At 38.8% G+C, this 21,992-nt stretch overlaps 2 protein-coding genes and 1 long non-coding RNA gene across 5 annotated transcripts in view; 1 reads left to right on the forward strand and 2 right to left on the reverse strand.

Annotated features, from left to right (window-relative positions):
* Positions 1 to 313, reverse strand: part of LOC127449469 (uncharacterized) — a 9,200-nt gene extending 8,887 nt beyond the window's left edge. The window contains exon 1 of the long non-coding RNA XR_007898754.1: positions 182 to 313. This is a non-coding gene — a long non-coding RNA (uncharacterized LOC127449469). The remainder of the gene's footprint in view (positions 1 to 181) is intronic.
* The window catches only part of LOC127449451 (interleukin-12 receptor subunit beta-2-like), a 19,126-nt gene extending 16,594 nt beyond the window's left edge, over positions 1 to 2,532 (forward strand). For both annotated transcript variants that reach the window (XM_051712872.1, XM_051712871.1), the window contains exon 16: positions 211 to 2,532. In XM_051712872.1, the coding sequence (XP_051568832.1) occupies positions 211 to 573 (363 nt within the window). In that variant the 3' untranslated portion in view covers positions 574 to 2,532. The remainder of the gene's footprint in view (positions 1 to 210) is intronic.
* Positions 2,352 to 20,063, reverse strand: LOC127449460 (plasminogen activator inhibitor 1 RNA-binding protein-like). 2 transcript variants are annotated; one of them, XM_051712891.1, is made up of 8 exons: positions 19,703 to 20,063; positions 18,266 to 18,449; positions 17,838 to 17,978; positions 17,673 to 17,741; positions 16,751 to 16,825; positions 16,281 to 16,452; positions 5,179 to 5,364; positions 2,352 to 3,451 (listed from the first exon to the last, which is right to left on the reverse strand). In XM_051712891.1, exons 1-8 carry the CDS (start codon positions 19,956 to 19,958, stop codon positions 3,392 to 3,394), a joined length of 1,143 nt encoding a protein of 380 aa, XP_051568851.1. In that variant the 5' UTR covers positions 19,959 to 20,063; the 3' UTR covers positions 2,352 to 3,391. The 2 variants fall into 2 exon arrangements, with proteins under 2 accessions (XP_051568851.1, XP_051568850.1); XM_051712890.1 differs by having other exon boundaries at positions 17,673 to 17,744.
* Positions 20,064 to 21,992: the final 1,929 nt, after the last annotated feature.

Raw genomic sequence — 21,992 nt, forward strand, 5'->3', positions numbered from 1 at the left:
TCAAAGAATTGTCATTTTTGTGTTAACTTTTTCTTTAACCTATTGCAAAATCATTGAAATTTTGAAATCTGATACATAAACATTTGGATAGAATTGTTGGCCAAAAGGCTGTAAAAGTCAGAAACATAAATGTCATTGTCATAAACATAATTTAATTGAATTTATCAACATCAATTCATACCTGTTCCCCCCTTCACTGACTCCATATAGGGTGAAATGAAATTCCCCCTTCACCAATTTGACTCCAGCATGAGTGAGGAGCCAGATACTGTGGAGGTGGAGGTAGTTCCTTATCCCTCCAGCTCCACCTGCACCTACATCAAAAGCTTCTCTCAAGAGTCTGGCTGCTCTGACACCACCCTGATCACCAGGAGCTCAGACATCACGGAAGATTACATCTGCACTCATGGGACAATAAGTGGAGAAGAGGAGGAAGAGGAAGGGATGTTGGATGAATTCGAATTCTTACCATGTACACTCAGCCCTTTCCTGGAGCCTCTTTTTCCATGTGGAGGAAAGTTGACGCTGGATGTAGTGAAAATAGACTGCAGTGAGTTTCTGGACTGTACGTGACCCTCCATGGGCATTCAGATGTGTCCGTAATTGTACTAAAACTTCATGCATTGGTGGTGAAAATCAGCACATGACTTCCCAAAGATGATTTGTCTGACAAAGGACAAATTTAGTGGGTGCCTCCAATCCCAGCCATACCAAAGCAGCCCAATCTCAGGTTGGCCGTTTCATAGTCTTGCATAGCCAGACCTTTGAATAAACAGAAAAAATCAGGTTTACATTGCAGCTTGTCCAGACCCAGCTCCAGAACCAATCACTGGAAGAGACATGAAGAGACTAACCAGTTTATGTTTTACATGCCATTTTGGGCTGGATTTATCTGAAGTACTTTATGCCACAAAAAGTTCATTCAAATGATGAATATATTTATACAGTATATTTTGCTTTTTGCTATCTAGTTACCTTGCTACTAACTCCCTCAAAAAAACAAAACAAAAAAATTTGATACCACATACCAGGCAAACTTTGGCAATTCCAGTGATTCTTTCATTCTCCAAAGCATTTGTTGTGCCAACTCTGTATTATGCAAGCATGACTCTTTCCAGGCAGACTGATAAAACGACGCTGTTCCCTTTATCTCAGTGTATCTCAAGTCAGCTATCAGGTTAGAGCTCGCCAGATTGAGAAAGTACTTGTGTGTACAATATGCAGCAGACTGTCAGTAAATGGATTGTAGGCGGCCCGTCTAAGGCTGAGACTAGCCATTTCGCAAGTCTTGAGACTGTTTTAGCTAGGATGTAGGCCAGCCAGATTTATTGCTACAAGGGAATGTTGTTTGCATGCGGACCTGGACATGTATTATGTTCTATACATAATTCCAATAGGTAGGTTGAAACGAAATTGAATCCACATGCTTTACAAAACATATTGCAAGCCTCAACTCTACACCTCTGAATCTTTAGATCTAACCGACTGGAAACAGCTGTCTATATAATGTTTTACCCATACAGCTTTTATATAAAAAAAAAAAAAAAAAAAATAATCAGGAAGATGAGATGGATTGATGGTAATTGATTGGCTGTGAGAACGGTTCATCAAGATTATAGGTAATTAACTTTTTAAGGACATATTCTACAGACCTTATATTTTCCCACTAAACAGCACATTTCAACACTAATAACTTCAACTCTTTCACAATATGGTAATCAAGGAAAATTGCACAAGCATCAATATACTGATAGGCCTATTACTCGTACTCTAATTTAAGATGTTTGACCCATTGCACAAATATCAAACATTTACATCTTTACATCAGTTTTTCAAACAGGAAATCAATTACCTCTGAATGAAGTGTCCTTATGTTAAGTTTTATATTTCAACCATTCAGTCAGAGCTTTGCGAAGAAACTTTAAAGAATAAGTATTTCATTTATTCTGGAACCTTTTGTGGTTTACGGTGTCCTCAACTTCAAATTAAAATGGTACATGAACATGTGAAGACTTTGTTGGATTGACTTTTTTTTACTAACTGTAAAGCATTTGTTTCTGTGTAAGCACCCCAATATAAATCAAATACTTGCACAAAATGTAAGCATGAAAATATGCATTTCAGAACCAAAATGAACAAATAATTCCAGAAATCTTTAAATAAGAGTTTAAGTTGTATCTAAGCCAACCCCATCACTGAAACAATTTTGGCTAACCCTATGTACTACCACGGATATTATACAACTGCTGACAGGACATAAAGATTAGCTTTTTCTTAACAACATTATCATAAACTTGAATATTACAAGTTACCAGTTGTTTTATCTTCAAAGTGAAAGTCCACACAGCTACTTTATATGAATCGACCATCTTTTAATTATTGACAGAGGTCTAATAGCAGGGTAGGAATTCACACATTATCATAGCACTCAAGTTTTTCCACACTGAACAAGATGGTGTTTCTTTCAGATCAATTATGCAGTAGAGCAGTTGTAAAATGCAGTGGGAGCAGAAAGAAAATCTCAAACATCATTTTTAAGAGGATTTATCCATAACTTGACTCACATTTACTTCGGTAAACATGAGCGCGGCATGTAAACTTGCTAATTTAGCGTAATGAGTATAATACTATCCTGAGTTACCAGAGCCTAAAACTTTACAGTGGTCATTCAATAAAAGACACTTTTTGAGGTGAGAGCAACGGAATCATGGGAACTACATCTTTGTATTAATTATGAATCAAAGATTGTACATTTCATCAAAAAGATTTCAGATTCTATGCGGTTTTAAGGCCCGCCTACAGGAACCTGAAGTCTTCACTCGCATTATCAGAACAGAAAAGCTCTGTTAATCTCCCTTAATGATGTATTAACCTTCATACAATAAAACACAAACAGGTAGATCTTTTGCTCTTTTGAGTAATCCCTGAAAAGGGCTACCTTGTTTTGAAGGCATTTGCGTGTAAAAAGCATGCAAGCTATGGTACACCATAAGACAAAACGGTGCGCTTTTCGCACCTATTTTTGGAGATGCATATTTTCAAGCAGCAGTACAAAAAGTATCTATGAACAATGCATAATTTCTGAGAGAAAAAAAACAAACTGGAAAAATAAAAGAAACACTGTATGAAAACATCCCTGCTACCTTATTTCTAAATACAAAACCTCAAACCAATAATTTGCTTCAGAATAGCAAGAAGTCCTTTCTTTGTTTTTGTAATTTTTTCCACCTTTTTTTCTAAAACGGCTAAAATTCAGTCCTCAGGGGTGAATGGCATGGATGACAGTCTTCCATCATTTCATCTGCTGAAGGATCCATTAGCATGCAAGCCTCATAGACAAGGACATTTGGAGAGAGACCCTCCTGGGTGACCGGAGCTCCTTCTAGGAAGCTTAAGCCAGGGCTGGGAAAGCCTCTGGGTCGTCCACGTTAGGGACAGATGCTCCACTTGCCTAAAGAAACAGATACAAAAAATAAAAACAGGCTATTTGAGTCATTCCAAGTCTAACATTTTAGGAGATATAGTTGAGCATTGTGGTAATCCTGCATCACTACTTGTAGAACATAAATGCAGGTATAATCCTATGTTCTGACCACCACTGCAAAAAGTATACCTTCTTTTTTTTTTTTTTTTACATGCTGCCAAATTCTAATCTGAAACTATACATACAGAAAGAGCTCCGTTTTTTAATCTCATATACCTGTATGTAGGGGTGTAACGATCCATCGATCTTGATTGATCCATCGATCAAATAACCAACTATGCGACATCAATGCAATGCTTAAAACATCGATATATATATATATATTTTTAAGATGCATGTGTATTTTGACACTAATGCCAGCCATGTCAGTATGCATTTCCATCAGTGATGCAGCAACCTTATAATATTAATCTCGTTTTTCATCATCATTTATAAGATCTAAATATGCTCATGTGGGAGAAAGATGTGCAAGAAGTGCCTGAAGCCTGAAGTTACACTTTGGTCCATTTGTACACGCATCAACATGGCTGCAAGCTCCGGTGACAGGACAGCTCAGAGCAGATCACATGCGATTACATCATACGATTAAATCAGGCTTCCTTTGATATTGTGGCACATTTGAATTCTACATGAGAAGTTTCTATTTTAAAGCGCCAAATTGCTAAATACTATTAGCAATAGAATTATCAATAGATATTCTGAACAGCGCTGACGAGGGAAAGAGAAAACACCTGCCCTGCTAAAGATCAATTACAAGACTTTTCATCTTCACATCAACACCCTTACTAACGTTTATCACAGTAAGTTGTAACAGAATTTTTCAAAACAACTGTGGAAGATGTAGCCAAGAAAACACACGGATAGCACATACTCTCCTATCATGGGTATTTTGCATTGAAAGTCTTGCTTGACTGTTGTAGAGATGACAAACTGTCACTGTAGTGTTTCCCTCATTCCACAAGGCAATGAGCCGTCATCAAACGATTGACGATCACTTATTTCAATTTTTATATTTATTTTCTGTATTTAATTTAGTTGATTTCCCAATGTGTTCACTGGATTTGCACTTTTCAGAGAGCTCCATAAAATATAAAAAATATATTTTGATTGCATTTGTGAAATAAGGAAATGTAACTGATTGTGTACAATAGGCACATAATATCGTAATATCAATCGCAGGCCCATGAATCGAATCGAAATCGGATCGCAGCAGACTTTGAGGTATTGGCAAACATCGGAATAGCTGGCTAAGGGAATTGTTATAACATTGTATCGTGATGAAACATTTGATTTACACCTCTACCTGTCTGCATCATCTGCGCATGAGTATCACAAAGCAGTCTTCGTATGCATGCGTCAGACACATCTGTATGGGCTTTCGGTCAAAATGGACTTTTATGGCTAGGACGACCATCTATGCACGAGACTTAACAGCACCCAAACCTTTACTATTACCATCCTAGCCAGGCGCAATGCAATAAATCTCTTACACGAACATTCTTTTTGGCCTAAAAGGTCACGATCGCAAAATTTGGTCACACCTGGTAGGTCCACCACAGTGTAATCTCATTGGATCAAAAACTTGTTCCTCATAGCTGTATATTATACATCAAAGTGTGTTCTGATGTGTTGTTTTTTTTCCCCCTCAATCTTTAAAATCAAGTCCCTAACTTATACATGTAAAGATATTGTACCTTGTCTGGCCTGCGTTCACGGGGTGGTCTGGTAGCAGGGCCCCCACGACTTCCTCTGCCACCTCGTGGACCGCCACGGCCACGTCCTGGGCGACCCAAGTCTCCAAAGTTAATCTCTAGCTGGGATGTAATGTCATTAGCTAGCTTGCGGAAGTGGTGATCCCCAGCAGCATCATCAGCAGAGGCCTGCGAGAACAAAGCGTATGAATACATGAAATAATAGTCATAACATATTACCATCTTTTTCCCTTAGTATTTTAGCGAGAGAAAAAAATGGCATCACACAAACTAAAAGGAGAAGGATTAATAACCCTTTTCTGAGAATATGTCTCCAGTCTCTTCACTTCTGAATAATATGCCCTGGCTGCTGCTTAAATGTTTTTAAAGAAAGAAACACCAGAGTTGTCCTTTGAATAAAAATACAAAAAAAAAAAACTCATTGAAGGAAAATGAGGTAGCCAGACTGTGACTAAAATGGTCACAAATGCGACCAAAAATAATTGATTGTGAAAATTATTTAAAACCATTGGCGACAGCAGGGTTGTGTGCATTCATTTGCGGTTTCGTCAGATATCATCTTATTGAATACATCTTTAGAGCACGCACCAGTGTGTCTCTTTTTCATGAATCACCCGAAAAGAACTGAGGATTTGAACTCAGGAGCTCAGCTTAGCAGACTGAATCAGATTCACTTTCTCAGCAAATCAGCCATCAGTTAGCTCACAACTGGGAGCGCAGACATTTCAAAACAAGAGTCCCATGTGTATTTCGGGCTTCATATAATTAAGTCCGGTATAGTGTACCACTTTTTTTTTTTCTTCTGGTAATTATTGATTGGGATTGGAGTAGCACAATAAACTGCACCTGGGATTTCATTCAATTTGCACTCTTGTAGTCTCTGTGTCTGGGGCCATCCGGTAACAGTAAAGACTAAGGCAATATTTTAAAACAATTAAAATTCTCTCTCTCTCTCTTAAATATATATATATATATATATATACACATATCACACACACACACACACACACACACACACACACACACACACACACACACACACACACACACACACACACTAGAGCCCGACCGATATGGGATTTTATAGACCGATACCGATTTTAGAGGGGGAAAATTCACCGATTACCAATATGGTGACCGATATATTTAATACTTGAGCTGGAATGAAAACAGACCTTTTCTATGTTGATTTTGCACCGATATGACTATGCAAAAGGTACTCAGTAGGCCGCTTTCTTAAATATTTTTATCAAAGAACATTTGACATTATTATTATTATACATTGTCAACAAATTCTAGAAACACTGAGAAAATAAAGAATAAATAAAAATACAATAAATAGCTAAATAAACATCAGTACTGTATGTTTAGTATCAGTCCAATGCTGACCATTAAAATAAAGAATAAATAAAAATAAAATAACTATCTAAATAAATATCAGGAGCCAGTTGCACCAGCTATACGTACGTTACAACTTAACCTAGTTGTGGCGTAAATGGGCACTAAGTCACAATTTACGCTCTACTAAATATTTGAGCATTGCACCATTACATTTATGTAGGACGTAACCCTACGTATAAACTAAATATATATGGCAGCCTCCGACCAGGAGTAACTGATGGAATAAAAAAGGAGACTCATTTAATGACATCAATGAGCTCATGTTTTGGTTGACAGGCATCAGTCCTTTCGACATACAGGTGCATCTCAATAAATTAGAATGTCGTGGAGAAGTTCATTTATTTCAGTAATTCAACTCAAATTGTGAAACTCGTGTATTAAATAAATTCAGTGCACACAGACTGAAGTAGTTTAAGTCTTTTGTTCTTTTAATTGTGATGATTTTGGCTCACATTTAACAAAAACCCACCAATTCACTCTCTCAAAAAATTAGAATATGGTGACATGCCAATCAGCTAATCAACTCAAAACACCTGCAAAGGTTTCCTGAGCCTTCAAAATGGTCTCTCAGTTTGGTTCACTAGGCAACACAATCATGGGGAAGACTGCTGATCTGACAGTTGTCCAGAAGACAATCATTGACACCCTTCACAAGGAGGGTAACCACAAACATTCATTGCCAAATAAGCTGGCTGTTCACAGAGTGCTGTATCCAAGCATGTTAACAGAAAGTTGAGTGGAAGGAAAAAGTGTGGAAGAAAAAGATGCACAACCAACCGAGAGAACCGCAGCCTTATGAGGATTGTCAAGCAAAATCGATTCAAGAATCTGGGTGAACTTCACAAGGAATGGACTGAGGCTGGTGTCAAGGAATCAAGAGCCACCACACACAGACGTGTCAAGGAATTTGGCTACAGTTGTCGTATTCCTCTTGTTAAGCCACTCCTGAACCACAGACAACATCAGAGGCGTCTTACCTGGGCTAAGGAGAAGAAGAACTGGACTGTTGCCCAGTGGTCCAAAGTCCTCTTTTCAGATGAGAACAAGTTTTGTATTTCATTTGGAAACCAAGGTCCTAGAGTCTGGAGGAAGGGTGGAGAAGCTCATAGCCCAAGTTGCTTGAAGTCCAGTGTTAAGTTTCCACAGTCTGTGATGATTTGGGGTGCAATGTCATCTGCTGGTGTTGGTCCATTGTGTTTTTTGAAAACCAAAGTCACTGCACCCGTTTACCAAGAAATTGTGGAGCACTTCATGCTTCCTTCTGCTGACCAGCTTTTTAAAGATGCTGATTTCATTTTCCAGCAGGATTTGGCACCTGCCCACACTGCCAAAAGCACCAAAAGTTGGTTAAATGACCATGGTGTTGGTGTGCTTGACTGGCCAGCAAACTCACCAGACCTGAACCCCATAGAGAATCTATGGGGTATTGTCAAGAGGAAAATGAGAAACAAGAGACCAAAAAATGCAGATGAGCTGAAGGCCACTGTCAAAGAAACCTGGGCTTCCATACCACCTCAGCAGTGCCACAAACTGATCACCTCCATGCCAAGCCGAATTGAGGCAGTAATTAAAGCAAAAGGAGCCCCTACCAAGTATTGAGTACATATACAGTAAATGAACATACTATCCAGAAGGCCAACAATTCACTAAAAATGTTTTTTTTATTGGTCTTATGATGTATTCTAATTTGTTGAGATAGTGAATTGGTGGGTTTTTGTTAAATGTGAGCCAAAATCATCACAATTAAAAGAACCAAAGACTTAAACTACTTCAGTCTGTGTGCATTGAATTTAATACATGAGTTTCACAATTTGAGTTCAGTAATTCAAATGAACTTTTCCACGACATTCTAATTTATTGAGATGCACCTGTATATGATGGTGTTGGCATTTACACATTTACGAGAAAAAAACCCAACTTGCTTTAAAGCGGCTCTTCAGCATGAAACCGATCTAATGGTGCCGTTTTTAGGGTGCGTCGCCCGGTGTCAAGTTTCAACACATTCAAAAACAATAATAATATTATATATAGGATATTAAAATGAATTTCTATTTTTCCAGCCTGTTGTATTAGTATTTATCATCCCTCATTTATTTTAGATACAGTTCCTATATATGATTTACACAGGGCAAATATACTATTTATTAAAATCTACTTTTATTACGTATCCTATTTTAATGTCTGGAAAACCAGACTTTTAAATATTACATTTTATAAATGCAATGACTGGAATTGTTCGGTTGAAGGGGGTACCAAACTGTGAATCCTGAACAAAACAGTTTGGTGAATAGATGTTTACACGCTGACAAGGTATGAAAGTAGCTACGTGGTTAGCTAGTTAGCTGTAAGCTCGTTGCTACGGAGAGTAAAAGATGGACTTTCCAGCACTGCATCTCACCAACTAGGTAACAGCAAAGCGTGAAATCAACACTCAACGGACACAATCCATCACCGCATTGTTGTCTGCTGAGCTGCAAAAAGATGCTCTGATGTTTACCTTTCAATCTGCTACATTACTGACTGCACTGACAAACTGTAGCTGGCTAACAGCAAACAGATGAGATAAACATGAGTGTCATGTTTGTCAGGGACAGGGTTAGGGTTATATTAGTTATATAAAATGATGGGGTCATTTTTTATTAACTTTCCAGTATGTATTTCACAAACTAGTTAGCAATTTATCAAGAAGAGACTGCTCAAATCCGCACCGGATATTAACTCCACCCTGTCTGCAGAACAACCGGAAGCTCAGAGTCAGCTCTGTAAACAATGGAGTCAGAGCACGCTCTGCTGGACAAACTACACTACGACACCAATTCTAAAGCATTGTTTTCTGCATTATATGTTCAGATAAAAGTTTTCATAATGGTAAAACATACGCCGATACCGATATGAAAACTATCAGCCGATATGAAAAATATAGTGTGACCGATATATCGGTCGGGCTCTAATACATACATACATATATACACAAACCGATCAGCCACAACATTAAAACCACCTGCCTAATATTGAGTAGTTTCCCCTGGTGCAGCCAAAACAGCACCAACCCACATCTCAGAATAGCATTCTGAGATTATATTCTTCTCACCACAATTGTACAGAGCGGTTATACGAGTTACCGCAGACTTTGTCAGTTCGAACCATTCTGGCCATTCTCTGTTGACCTATCTCATCAACAAGGCATTTCCGTCCACAGAACTGCTGCTCACTGGATGTTTTTGGCACCCATTCTGAGTAAACTGTTGTGTGTGAAAATCCCAGGAGATCAGCAGTTACTGAAATACTCAAACCAGCCCATCTGGCACCAAAAATCCTCCATGCGATTATCTAATCAGCCAATGGTGTGGCAGCAGTGCAGTGCATAAAATCATGCAGATATGGGTCAGGTGATTCAGTTAATGTTCACATCAACCATCAGAATGGGGAAAAAATTTGATCTTAATGATTTGGACCATGGCATGATTGTTGGTGCCAGAAAGGTAGGTTTGAGTATTTATGTAACTGCTGATCTTCTGGGATTTTCACACACAACAGTCTCTAGAGTTTACTCAAAATGGTGCCAAAAACAAAACGCATCCAGTGAGCGGCAGTTCTGTGGATGGAAATGCCTTGTTGATGAGAGCGGTCAACAGAGAATGGCCAGACTGGTTCGAACTGACAAAATCTACGATGACTCAGATAACCGCTCTGTACAATTGTTGTGAGAAGAATATAATCTCAGAATGCTGTTCTGAGATGCGGATTGGCACTGTTTTGGTGGTTTTAATGTTGTGGCTGATCAGTGTATATATGAGACCAAGCTTTTGACACTTGTACACAACTATTAACCAAAGGTGCAAACATTCACTGATGCTCAAGAAGACAACACACTACTATATGCATACTATACTTCATGTAAATATCTGCAATGTAGATTCTGAAGAGCAGTACTAAAAAAAATATTTTATCTCTTGTATAAATTATGAAAGGGGTGTGAACAATTTATCAGACAAAATGGAATGCAAACATATCTTCTCAACTATCTATACTGTTTATTAAACCTCCGATTAATGGGTTATCAGCTGTCTTCCTTTTCTTTGACTTTCTATCTTGTTTCAGAACAGCAATCTAAATCGAGCAATTCTGTGTATAAAAATAGCCATTTGCTCCTTAATGTTTCAGTTTAGGAGCCAATGGCTCCCAAGTAATTTTTTTAGTCTGAAGCTATGCTGTATGGTACAATGGAATATTTATCACCATTTGATTTTCTGATATTTAACAGCTCTAATGACAAATACATTTTTGAAAATAAATAAATAGAATACATGCATTTTAAGTGCATGGCAACTGGCAACTCAATACCACAATGGAAAGCGGTCCAAAAACTAGTTTCTTTAAAACGATCAGTTTCTCCTTCAACTACATAACTGGTAACACTTTACAATATGGTTCCATTTGTTAACATTAGTTAGTTAACATCATGAACAAACAATTAACTATATATTTTAACAGCATTTATTAACCTTAGGTAATGTTAGCTAATAATAAATAACACTTGTTCAATGTTAGTTTATGTTAGTTCATAGTGCATTAACTAATGTTAACTAATAAAACTTTTGAAAAATTTAGAATATGTTTTAATTAACATTACCTAAAATTAATAAATGCTGTAAAAGTACTGTTCATTGTTAGTTCGTGTTAACTTATGTTATTAACTAATGTTAACAAATGGAACCTTACTGTAAAGTGTTAAAACATGACAATTTCTTTGATGAATTTATACACTGGAAACTCCTACAAAATAAAATTGAGTGAATCATACATTCTCATACATTACTGTCATTGTCACTACAGCCTAGCTCATTCTCACTGTTGTCAATCAGAATTTCTGGGCAGACATGATAAAAAAGCTTATTTTAAAATATGTGTTATTTAAAAGCTTGGAATTTGGATTACTATTTAAGGTTTGACGGATGTAACATGAACCATAAATGTGCCTATATTAGGGATGTATGCTGATTTAAATGATAAATAAATTACAATGCACTTGCATAAATTATGGTGTCCATTTACATAGATGTTTACAGTAATCCTGATGACTCTCAGAGAGAGAATAATGAAATTCAAACAGCTGTAATAATGCATTAAACCGGGGGCCTGGGTAGCTCAGTGGTAAAATATGCTGGCTACCACCTCCTGGAGTTAACTAGTTCGAAACCCAGGGCGTGCTAAATGACTCCAGCCAGGTCTCCTAAGCAACCAAATTGGCCCAGTTGCTAGGGAGGGTAGAGTCACATGGGGTAACCTCCTCGTGGTCGCTATAATGAAGCCTCCACACGTGCTATGTCTCCGTGGCAACGCGCTCAACAAGCCACGTGATAAGATGCGCGGGTTGACGATCTCAGACGCGGAGGCAACTGAGAATCGTCCTCTGCCACCCGGACTGAAGCGAATCACTACGCGACCACGAGGACTTAAAGCGCACTGGGAATTGGACATTCCAAATTGGGTGAAATAAACAAGAAATAACTAATATTAAACAAGAAAACACACAAAACAAACCCTAATCTCTTTATCCATTGACTATTATTAGTGCCGACAGACAGACTGCGAGTGCAGCTTATGTACAGGTGCATCTCAATAAATTAGAATGTCACGGAAAAGTTCATTTATTTCAGTAATTCAACTCAAATTGTGAAACTCGTGTATTAAATAAATTCAATGCACACAGACTGAAGTAGTTTAAGTCTTTGGTTCTTTTAATTGTGATGATTTTGGCTCACATTTAACAAAAACCCACCAATTCACTATCTCAACAAATTAGAACATGGTGACATGCCAATCAGCTAATCAACTCAAAATACCTGCAAAGGTTTCCTGAGCCTTCAAAATGGTCTCTCAGTTTGGTTCACTAGGCAACACAATCATGGGGAAGACTGCTGATCTGACAGTTGTCCAGAAGACAATCACTGACACCCTTCACAAGGAGGGTAACCACAAACATTCATTGCCAAAGAAGCTGGCTGTTCACAGAGTGCTGTATCGAAGCATGTTAACAGAAAGTTGAGTGGAAGGAAAAAGTGTGGAAGAAAAAGATGCACATCCAACCGAGAGAACTGCAGCCTTATGATTGTCAAGCAAAATCGATTCAAGAATCTGGGTGAACTTCACAAGGAATGGACTGAGGCTGGGGTCAAGGCATCAAGAGCCACCACACACAGACATGTCAAGGAATATGGCTACAGTTGTCGTATTCCTCTTGTTAAGCCACTCCTGAACCACAGACAATGTCAGAGGCGTCTTACCTGGGCTAAGGAGAAGAAGAACTGGACTGTTGCCCAGTGTTCCAAAGTCCTCTTTTCAGATGAGAGCAAGTTTTGTATTTCATTTGGAAACCAAGGTCCTAGAGTCTGGAGGAAGGGTGGAGAAGCTCATAGCCCAAGTTGCTTGAAGTCCAGTGTTAAGTTTCCACAGTCTGTGATGATTTGGGGTGCAATGTCATCTGCTGGTGTTGGTCCATTGTGTTTTTTGAAAACCAAAGTCACTGCACCCGTTTACCAAGAAATTTTGGAGCACTTCATGCTTCCTTCTGCTGATCAGCTTTTTAAAGATGCTGATTTCATTTTCCAGCAGGATTTGGCACCTGCCCACACTGCCAAAAGCACCAAAAGTTGGTTAAATGACCATGGTGTTGGTGTGCTTGACTGGCCAGCAAACTCACCAGACCTGAACCCCATAGAGAATCTATGGGGTATTGTCAAGAGGAAAATGTGAAACAAGAGACCAAAAAATGCAGATGAGCTGAAGGCCACTGTCAAAGAAACCTGGGCTTCCATACCACCTCAGCAGTGCCACAAACTGATCACCTCCATGCCAAGCCGAATTGAGGCAGTAATTAAAGCAAAAGGAGCCCCTACCAAGTATTGAGTACATATACAGTAAATGAACATACTTTCCAGAAGGCCAACAATTCACTAAAAATGTTTTTTTTATTGGTCTTATGATGTATTCTAATTTGTTGAGATAGTGAATTGGTGGGTTTTTGTTAAATGTGAGCCAAAATCATCACAATTAAAAGAACCAAAGACTTAAACTACTTCAGTCTGTGTGCATTGAATTTATTTAATACACGAGTTTCACAATTTGAGTTGAATTACTGAAATAAATGAACTTTTCCACGACATTCTAATTTATTGAGATGCACCTGTATGTGCGTGCACTGAGCCTGCGCGTCTCATTCACTGACAGCGCTCATCTGTGACAGTTCCACTGTATAACTGATTAAACGTGCAGATTTAATTTGTGCTTGGACTTGTTTTAATCACAATGCTGTGATGTAAGTAACGATGTGCTATTTCCCACATTCTGTTAATGTTTCACAAAGTAATGCGTGAAAACATCTCCCAAGTAACATACGTACATCTTTTTGTCGTGTTTTCTTTTATTGCCTTATGAAACAAACAGAATATGGGGAATGGCATCATTACTTACAGCAGATGACTAAAACCAGCCTCAAAGTAACAAAAGGTGCAGAGATGTTGAAATAATCCCCACAGACCAACATGAGCTTGGCTCTCACTCACACAAACATGCTGTGTATGCGCACGCACACTGTTGCTTGAGACTAGGGATGGGCACGAGTACTCGGACGTGGCAGCAATGATCGATCATGAATACGATAATCGATAGTGATCACACATGATGGGACTTTTCACTTAATTCGTAATCCAGTGACAATTACCTGACAACTAAACACAAACATGTCAAAGAGGGAGCTTATTTTTAATTTTGAGATTGATTACAATGTGATTGAGGAGTACTTTGATTCAGAGACGTCTCATAGCAACCAAACTGATACACGACGCTGCAATGCTATCATTACGATAATCAAAAGAGATTGTAATTAACCGTGTTTTGAACACCCACCTCTGCAAAACATTTGCTAAACATGTTTTATTATCGTTTAAATGTAAGAACTTTGACTCGTTATGGATATTATTTAATAAATGTGAATGTTTGTCACTGACTATAAACCTCCCTGCCCTCCGTGATGTAACGCGCACCTGCATTTCGACGAAATGAAGATTTTGGCAGAAGTTTCCAAGCTAGATGTCCGATATAAAGTGTCATTCCGTTGCACTTTCCCCAGTTGAAAGAAACAAATTCAGACTCTCCGAGTTGAATGGAACGCTTCATGAATCACAGCAACAACAATACAGAGCATTGCAGCTTTCCTCACAAGAGCGAACATTTGGACACACACACACTTACACACACCAAGCACATGTGGCAGTGGACTCAACACGCTGAAGCAACGCATATACAGCAGGTGAGTGTTTCAAACAGCTAGACAGAGCGCAGCTAAATGGAACAACACAGCGTCTTCAAAACTGAACTTCAACTTAACATGCACATTAAATCGCGATGGATATGGCGTCTCCTGTTATTTGAAAATAGACGGTTCAGACAGTCACAAAAAAAAAACTGGTGCACGCTTAAGATTACTACTGTAACCTGAAGGAAGAACAGACAGATGCGCGTTGTGCCCATTCTTTCATTGAGTTGGGCAGCGAACCTTCACATAATAACAGAATGATGCATTATATTTTGATTATGCAATCTTTTGTACATTTTGTAACAGATTATTTTATAACAGCCTATAAAAATTAAGACAATACACTGGAACAACAAGAAGCAATTCAGTAGCCAAAGACGTTTGTCAGACATATTATATATACAGTTATGAACGTGTAATTGCCCCTCGAGTACTCGAGTAATTAGTCCGAGTACTCGAGTAGACAAAATGACCAACAATAACCATCCCTACTTGAGACTGCCCAAGTCTCTGCCTGAAGGAAAGACAATGCAGGCAGTCAGAGAATTTCAGCCGCAAGTAAATAAACCGTAACAAATTATCTACGAAAATATCGGCAATAATTCCATTATCAGTGTGATAATATTTTGATTTTCCCAGTTATCGGCTAATAATACATCGGCTGCCGAATATATCGTGCATCCCTCGTTCACTTTGTCTGAAAAGAAGATGATTGGTTTTTTTTACGCATAAGTATAACTATCTTATTATAACCACTTTCAAATAAACGAATAAATGCAATAACATAATTGATGGCATTGTCAATTAAAATTCCCATTGAGAAAATGCATTAGTGCAATTCCATTGTGGTACAGAGTTGCCATTTGGCAGGATTCATATTTTATCAGTTTTCTCTAAAACTATGTTAGATAAAGTTCATCAGTTAACAACAACAACATCTAATTAACTTATAAAAGATGCAGCCAAAACATTATGATTCAGAAGAAACATGCCAAAATGTGTTTAATAGAGCAATTTGTGGAGCACTTCAACAGGTGTCTCCCCTATAAGGGTGACCCCAAAAATGTCTTTGAGACTAAATCAAATGTCATTCGGCATTAAAACAGCATTTTATTGGTTACTCTAAAAACTGCCCTTTTATTTCCAACAATGCATTAGCCTTTGTTTTAAGATCTTCTGGAAGGTGAGAAAGTGAAAGAAAATAAATTGTTGCCGTATGGCTACCAATTACCATACTGGGTCAATAAAAAGTCTGTTAAAAAAATGTTGGAGATTGGTATGGAGCAAATATTTCAATTCAAAATGGGACATAAACATTTGTAATGTAATGAAACACAAAAAGCTCAAAGGCTGTTGTTTTACATACATCATCGGCCTTGGACTTGTGCAGAACGTATCCTTTATTCCAGTCGGCTCCCTCGTTGGCCTTGCGAATGTTGAATTCCACCTTGGCTCTCTCTTTGTCCTGCTGGGCTTTCCATTCATCTAGAGTCATCTCCTTAGGGCCTTCCTCTTTAACCTCCTCAACCTCATTTTCCCTGTGAGAACATCAAATCAACATGAGTTACAGCCACAAATTATGCTTCCAATTAGTCTATGCAGGGAAGAAATTCTAATTAGTCAATTAGGAAGAATAAAGTATATCCCTTCATCAACTGACCTGTAAACATACGTTGGAGGAATGCAAAAGGATTTGTTGTGCTTTTAAAAGGCAAGTGTTCCTACATTCAACTCTAATGTTTCACACCAAGTTTTTGATTACAAATAGTGCAGGCAGCAAATGGCAAGCAATGACTCAGCAGTGTTGTGCTAATTTAGGGCTACTGGTGTACACACTTGTTCTCCGAGTCAGCAGGTGGGTGCTCCTCTCCCTCAGGGGTGTCTTCAGTGACATTTGATTGGTCAAGCTCACTGTAACAGGGGAGGGAAGATAAATTAAATTAAGAAGAATTCACATAATAAACCACAATAAAAACTTTCATTGACTCCATGATTCATATTCATGTTTCAAGAGGTTTCAACGGCTTGTTTTCTTGATGGACAAGACCCTATTTACACCTGGTATTAAGATGTGTCTCAAGTGATCCGGTCACATGTGGTCAGCAGAGACACATCGCTGTTTACACCTAATCACTTAAATGTGTCTCCTTTGACCACTTGTGCTCATATTTCGCAGGGTGGGACAGAGTTCGCGACAACATAAATCAATCACTATGATAGTGTATTATTGCATGATATTAAAAGTGCAGCAAAGTTAGAAAAGAAGAAGAAAGATGCAGCTGAAGTTTAATCGAAGCACAAACACAACAATTCCGAGCAGAATTATCTGTTATTTTAGTGGATTACCTGTATTCACCTGAGCTTCAGATGTGCATGCTTGTCATCTGTGTCTCTGCATGCTGATTTCAGACACACTGAAAATTTGTGAAGTTCTCATGTTTGTGTATATATCCGCTTTTTCCAATTTTCCGATCGGACGGTTATTTCCTTTTAAAGCCGCTCGTAATCAGAAAAGTTGAAACTCATTTTAGCGCAGTGCTCAATTGACAGGTGAGGGGTGGTGCCTCATTTAGACCTCAAATAAGATGTGGTCACGTGTTTTTGAGTACTTTTGTATGTGGTTTTTGTGACCCAATCACAAAACATTTTAGACCCCGTTTACACCTGTATTTGGCGCTAACCACATGTGATCGGACCACCAAAAACCCATCTTAATACCAAGTGTATACGGGGTCAAAGTGTCTGCCATTCCACTGACCTCAAATCATCCTTAACAGTCCCCCAGTTATGAGATCCGCTCCCTCCACGTTTTTCTTCTGCTTTCAGGCTGCTGAAACAAAAATTAACACTTAGCTTTGAAATGTCACAGTTAAGCACCACTATAGCTACCGTTCAAGCATAGAACTGGATGTCAATGACTCACGATCGATCGCTGCCGCTGTGTCTGTCGAACTCGCGTTTGCCGCGCGAGTCAAAGCCGTCATTCCTGCCGACACCTCTGCCTCGGCCTCCGCGTCCTCCTCTGGGACCTCCCCGACCCCGGAACGGCCTTTCACTACCAGACCTGAAAAGGAGTTGCCGTAAATGTTTCAGAATTTTTGTACGGCTCATAGACCCGTGAAATTATCTAGATCTCGCCATTCATCGTGCCAGCTATGAAACCATAGCAACCGTGATAAGACCCCGATCAAGATCCATTAAATTATTACAAATATGTTCCTAATTGACATCAACTGTGGACAAATCAGAGAAACCCAAGTCTACTTCTGCTGGTGCTTTAAACGTTTTAAAGGCAAAACATCCAAGGATCAGCCGTGTGCATTTACACACAAAAAAGGTCAATCGACTCACTTCTCCACAGAGAATTCTCCACCCTCAGCAGGTTTGTTATCAGCGGGTTTGTCAAAGTGCCGTTCACGTGGTGGCCTCCTGTCAGGCCGCCTGTCTGCTGGGGGACGACCCTCCCCCTGACCCACCTGCTGCTGGGACCCTGGTTGACTCTGCTGCTCCGGCCTGCGGCTCATTTTCCTCATGCCTTCAAAACATACACACACAACTGAACCCAACACCACACTAATACCAATTAGTATCATAGAAAACAATGAATGAATGAGATGATCTCATACTGGAATAAAACACAGTATACCAATGCCATAAAAGACAAAGTGTTCCCTTAATCCATTTAAATGTACTTTATTGTAACCAACAGAGCACAATAACTCTTAGCATAAGAAACATTTAACTTTATGAACAATAACAAAAAATAAAAATAAATAATACCCTGAATGTAATGATGTGAATGACAAGTACGGCATAATTGCTAAAAAATGTAGGCTATTCATACTATTATTTTTATTATCATTAAACAAATCCAAGCAGGGGTTTAGTTTGTGGGGGAATGTTTGTTCTTTTTCTATTTTTAGTTTTGACACTGGCAAAGCCATAAACTAGACGTTGTGGGCCTGGATACTAATAGTTCGCTCCTGTTTTGATTGACTGATCCCACCCTCCACCTACCGAAATAGACGCTCTCTCGCGCACCCCAACAACTGATCACGCGCCCGATGTCCCGCCCGCGCGCACCTGTTCGCGAGCCCGCTGTCTACTCTCATCCAGATCACTCAAACAGAGCTACCGACAGCCGAAACAATTTCTGCCATTTGTAACAACCATACTTTCAGCATTACCCACATGGAAGGAAAATGAAAGTTAAATACAAGCTTTTTTTGAGTAAATATAAATAGTACAGATTAAAAAATAAAATAAAATAAAAAAACACTATGTAAACATATGTATATATGGGAAAATGTGAGTAAGTGCCATGTCTGTGAGTACGGATAAACCTTTTAAGTACACACACGAGGTAGGAGCTGCACTGCTCGATCTCAGCAGCGTTCTACAACGCTCTCAGCCCCCCGTACGCCTGAAACCTGTTTATTCCGATTCTGTCAGTCCGCAGTCTCATATTTTCACCAGACGGAAAGCTCTAAGATCTTCAATAAACCCAACGTCTAACAATTCGAGGGATGGCAATGCATCGGGCCTTCACGCAAAGGATCTAGAACATAATTAAGTAGCAACAAGTTAAACAACGTGCGTCACTTAGAAGCAACTTACGGCAATAATAAAGCGCACTTTGCTTAAGGAGTTGAACGTTTGAAGCGTCAGGCGGCTCTATAACAATAGCGATGTGCATGCATGACCTCATGGGGTTAGCAGAGCCTTCTGCAGACTGATCGCTGATGAAAAGTGTGCACAAATAACGGGTCTTATGCAAGCAACGGTTACCATCTTTCTTGAGAGGCACGGGAGCTTGTGTCTCTTCCTTCTTCTCGGGAGCCGGGTTTCTCCTTTCTTTCTGTGACTCCTTTTTGGGCTGCTTTGTAGCCTGCGCGGCGGTCTTGGCGGCACCAGGAGCGGGCGCGTCCTTCTTCTTGGTTTCTGCCTGCTTTAACACCTCAAACGGATCCTCTTCGTCATCAAATAGCTGGTCGAACCGATTGGTTACGACGCAGCCGAAACCTTCTTGCAAATGTCCGGGCATGATGGCGCCCTTTCAGCAGGATTCTCCTCCGATTCTACGGGGCTTGGGCGAGCTGCTCGCTGCTAGATGCCACAAGATGGCTGGAAAAGACTCACGCTTCTCTTCCGGCGTGATAAACATCCGGGACTCTGCGCGCAAAGTTGTGTGGGATATGTAGTCGCACAACATGGCAGATTAGCAGATTACCAGAAACTAGCCTACGGGCCTTTTTAAAGCATTTGTCATTGTCTGTTAGAGCACATATACAGAGATGCTGGTTATATGACCCCATAACTGGAAAGTATGTAGTCTAAACAGCTCGAAATAGCTTTAAGCTTTACTGGACTGGAGGAACCCCGTCAAAGCAACCATTCAGCAGTGTAGCTATAATCTGATTCTGTGCAACAAAAATGTGTCTTGTTACAAGTTAATTATATGTTGAAAAGCTTATTCTCTTGACAGTTCATTTATAGGTGTACAGTAATAGCTAAATGTGGGGTCATAAAAGCTAGTTTCATCCTAGAGTAAACTGAAGCCCCAGAGGTATGGAACACTTTTCTTATGAGAACAATATGGTTTAACTAGCCTAAATGTGTACCAATGCCATTAAATTGGGATGAGACATTCAAGAGGTCACACACATCACAGAGTGTTATCTTACTGGGCAGTGCTAATACTGGAACTTAACATAAAGTGTATACTTCTTATTGTATGTCTTGTACAATTCACTGTCACATAAAATAGATTAAACATGATATTAATAATGTAAGGTTTCAAAGTTAGGAACAAATGCCTATAACTTGTCACACACATTACTTCTCTGGCTCTGTTTTGGATTTATGGGTAAAATAAGGCTGGTAAACTTTACTTGAAGATGGACATTTTGTTCTGGAACAAAAATTACACAGTCATACCTCAAACATGAATTTTAAAGCTGCTGTGTTTTAAGAAATGTATGTTTCTAACAAGTTGCTAAATAAGGACTACAGCTACCACAAGCATGTGAGGATCCATGCCTGATGAAACAGAAAACCTTTGTAGTCCTTATTTAGCAACTTCACTTGTTAGCAACATACTTTAAAAAAAAAAAAAAAGTGGCTTCAAAATTCACATTTGGGGTATGACTGTGTCTTATTTATGTTGTAGGACAAAACTTCCAAGTATCTTAAAGTAATGTTTACCACAGACCTAATATTCCTCAAAAATCCAAAACTGCCATTATAAAACCCATAGAAAAATCACAAGCGAACCCATGGCTCTAAAATGCTAATTATCTTTCAGGGTTTTAGACTACAACCTGAACTATTAGGCTATAAAATGAGGAGGTAATATGATAAGGGTGCATTGTGTTTATTTGTAGAATATTATAATGAATTTAAGTTATAAACAAAAATGTAATGCTTATCTATACAAATATGAATATTTGTGAAAGCATATGATTCAAAGTTTTATGATCATTCTAATTAATTGTACATTGATTCATGCTCTTTTAAACATAGTTTTTTAAAGGGATAGTTCACCCAAAAATTAAAATTTTTAGAAGAATATCTCAGCTCTGTAGGACCTCAAAATACATGTGAATGGGTGCCACATAAAGGGAGCATAAATGTAATTCATATGACTCCAGTGGTTATATACATGTGTTCAGACAGGATATGGTGTGGGTGAGAAACAGATACAGTTTTAAGTAATTTTTTGAATCATAAATTCTCCTTCCTGCTCAGTAGGGGGTGACATGCACGAAGAATGTGACTCAACAAAAACAGAAGAAGAAGAATGGGAAAGTGAAGTGGAGATTGACTGAGCAGGGAGGAGAATTTACAGTAAAAATAGACTTAAATATTGATCTGTTTCTTACCCACACCTATCATATTGCTTCTGAAGATATGGATTTAACCACCAGAGTCGTCTGGAGTATTTAATGTTGCCCCCTTATGCGGATTTTGGTGCATCAGAATGTTGGCACCCATTTACTTGCATTGTATGGACCTACAGAGCTGAAATATTCTTCTAAAGGTCTTCGTTTGTGTTCTGCAGATGAAAGAAAGTCAAACA

The sequence above is a fragment of the Myxocyprinus asiaticus genome, chromosome 12, assembly GCF_019703515.2.
Source record: "Myxocyprinus asiaticus isolate MX2 ecotype Aquarium Trade chromosome 12, UBuf_Myxa_2, whole genome shotgun sequence".
NCBI classification, from domain to species: domain Eukaryota; kingdom Metazoa; phylum Chordata; class Actinopteri; order Cypriniformes; family Catostomidae; genus Myxocyprinus; species Myxocyprinus asiaticus.

Excerpts from the sequence above, each read along its gene's own strand:
- LOC127449460 (XM_051712890.1), bottom strand. The coding sequence starts at position 19,958 with ATGCCCGGACATTTGCAAGAAGGTTTCGGCTGCGTCGTAACCAATCGG. Across the intron at positions 18,450-19,702 it reads CGTGCCTCTCAAGAAAGATG|GCATGAGGAAAATGAGCCGC; the intron begins GTAACCGTTGCT and ends TATGTTTTGAAG. Across the intron at positions 17,745-17,837 it reads CACAGCGGCAGCGATCGATC|CAGCCTGAAAGCAGAAGAAA; the intron begins GTGAGTCATTGA and ends TTTTTGTTTCAG.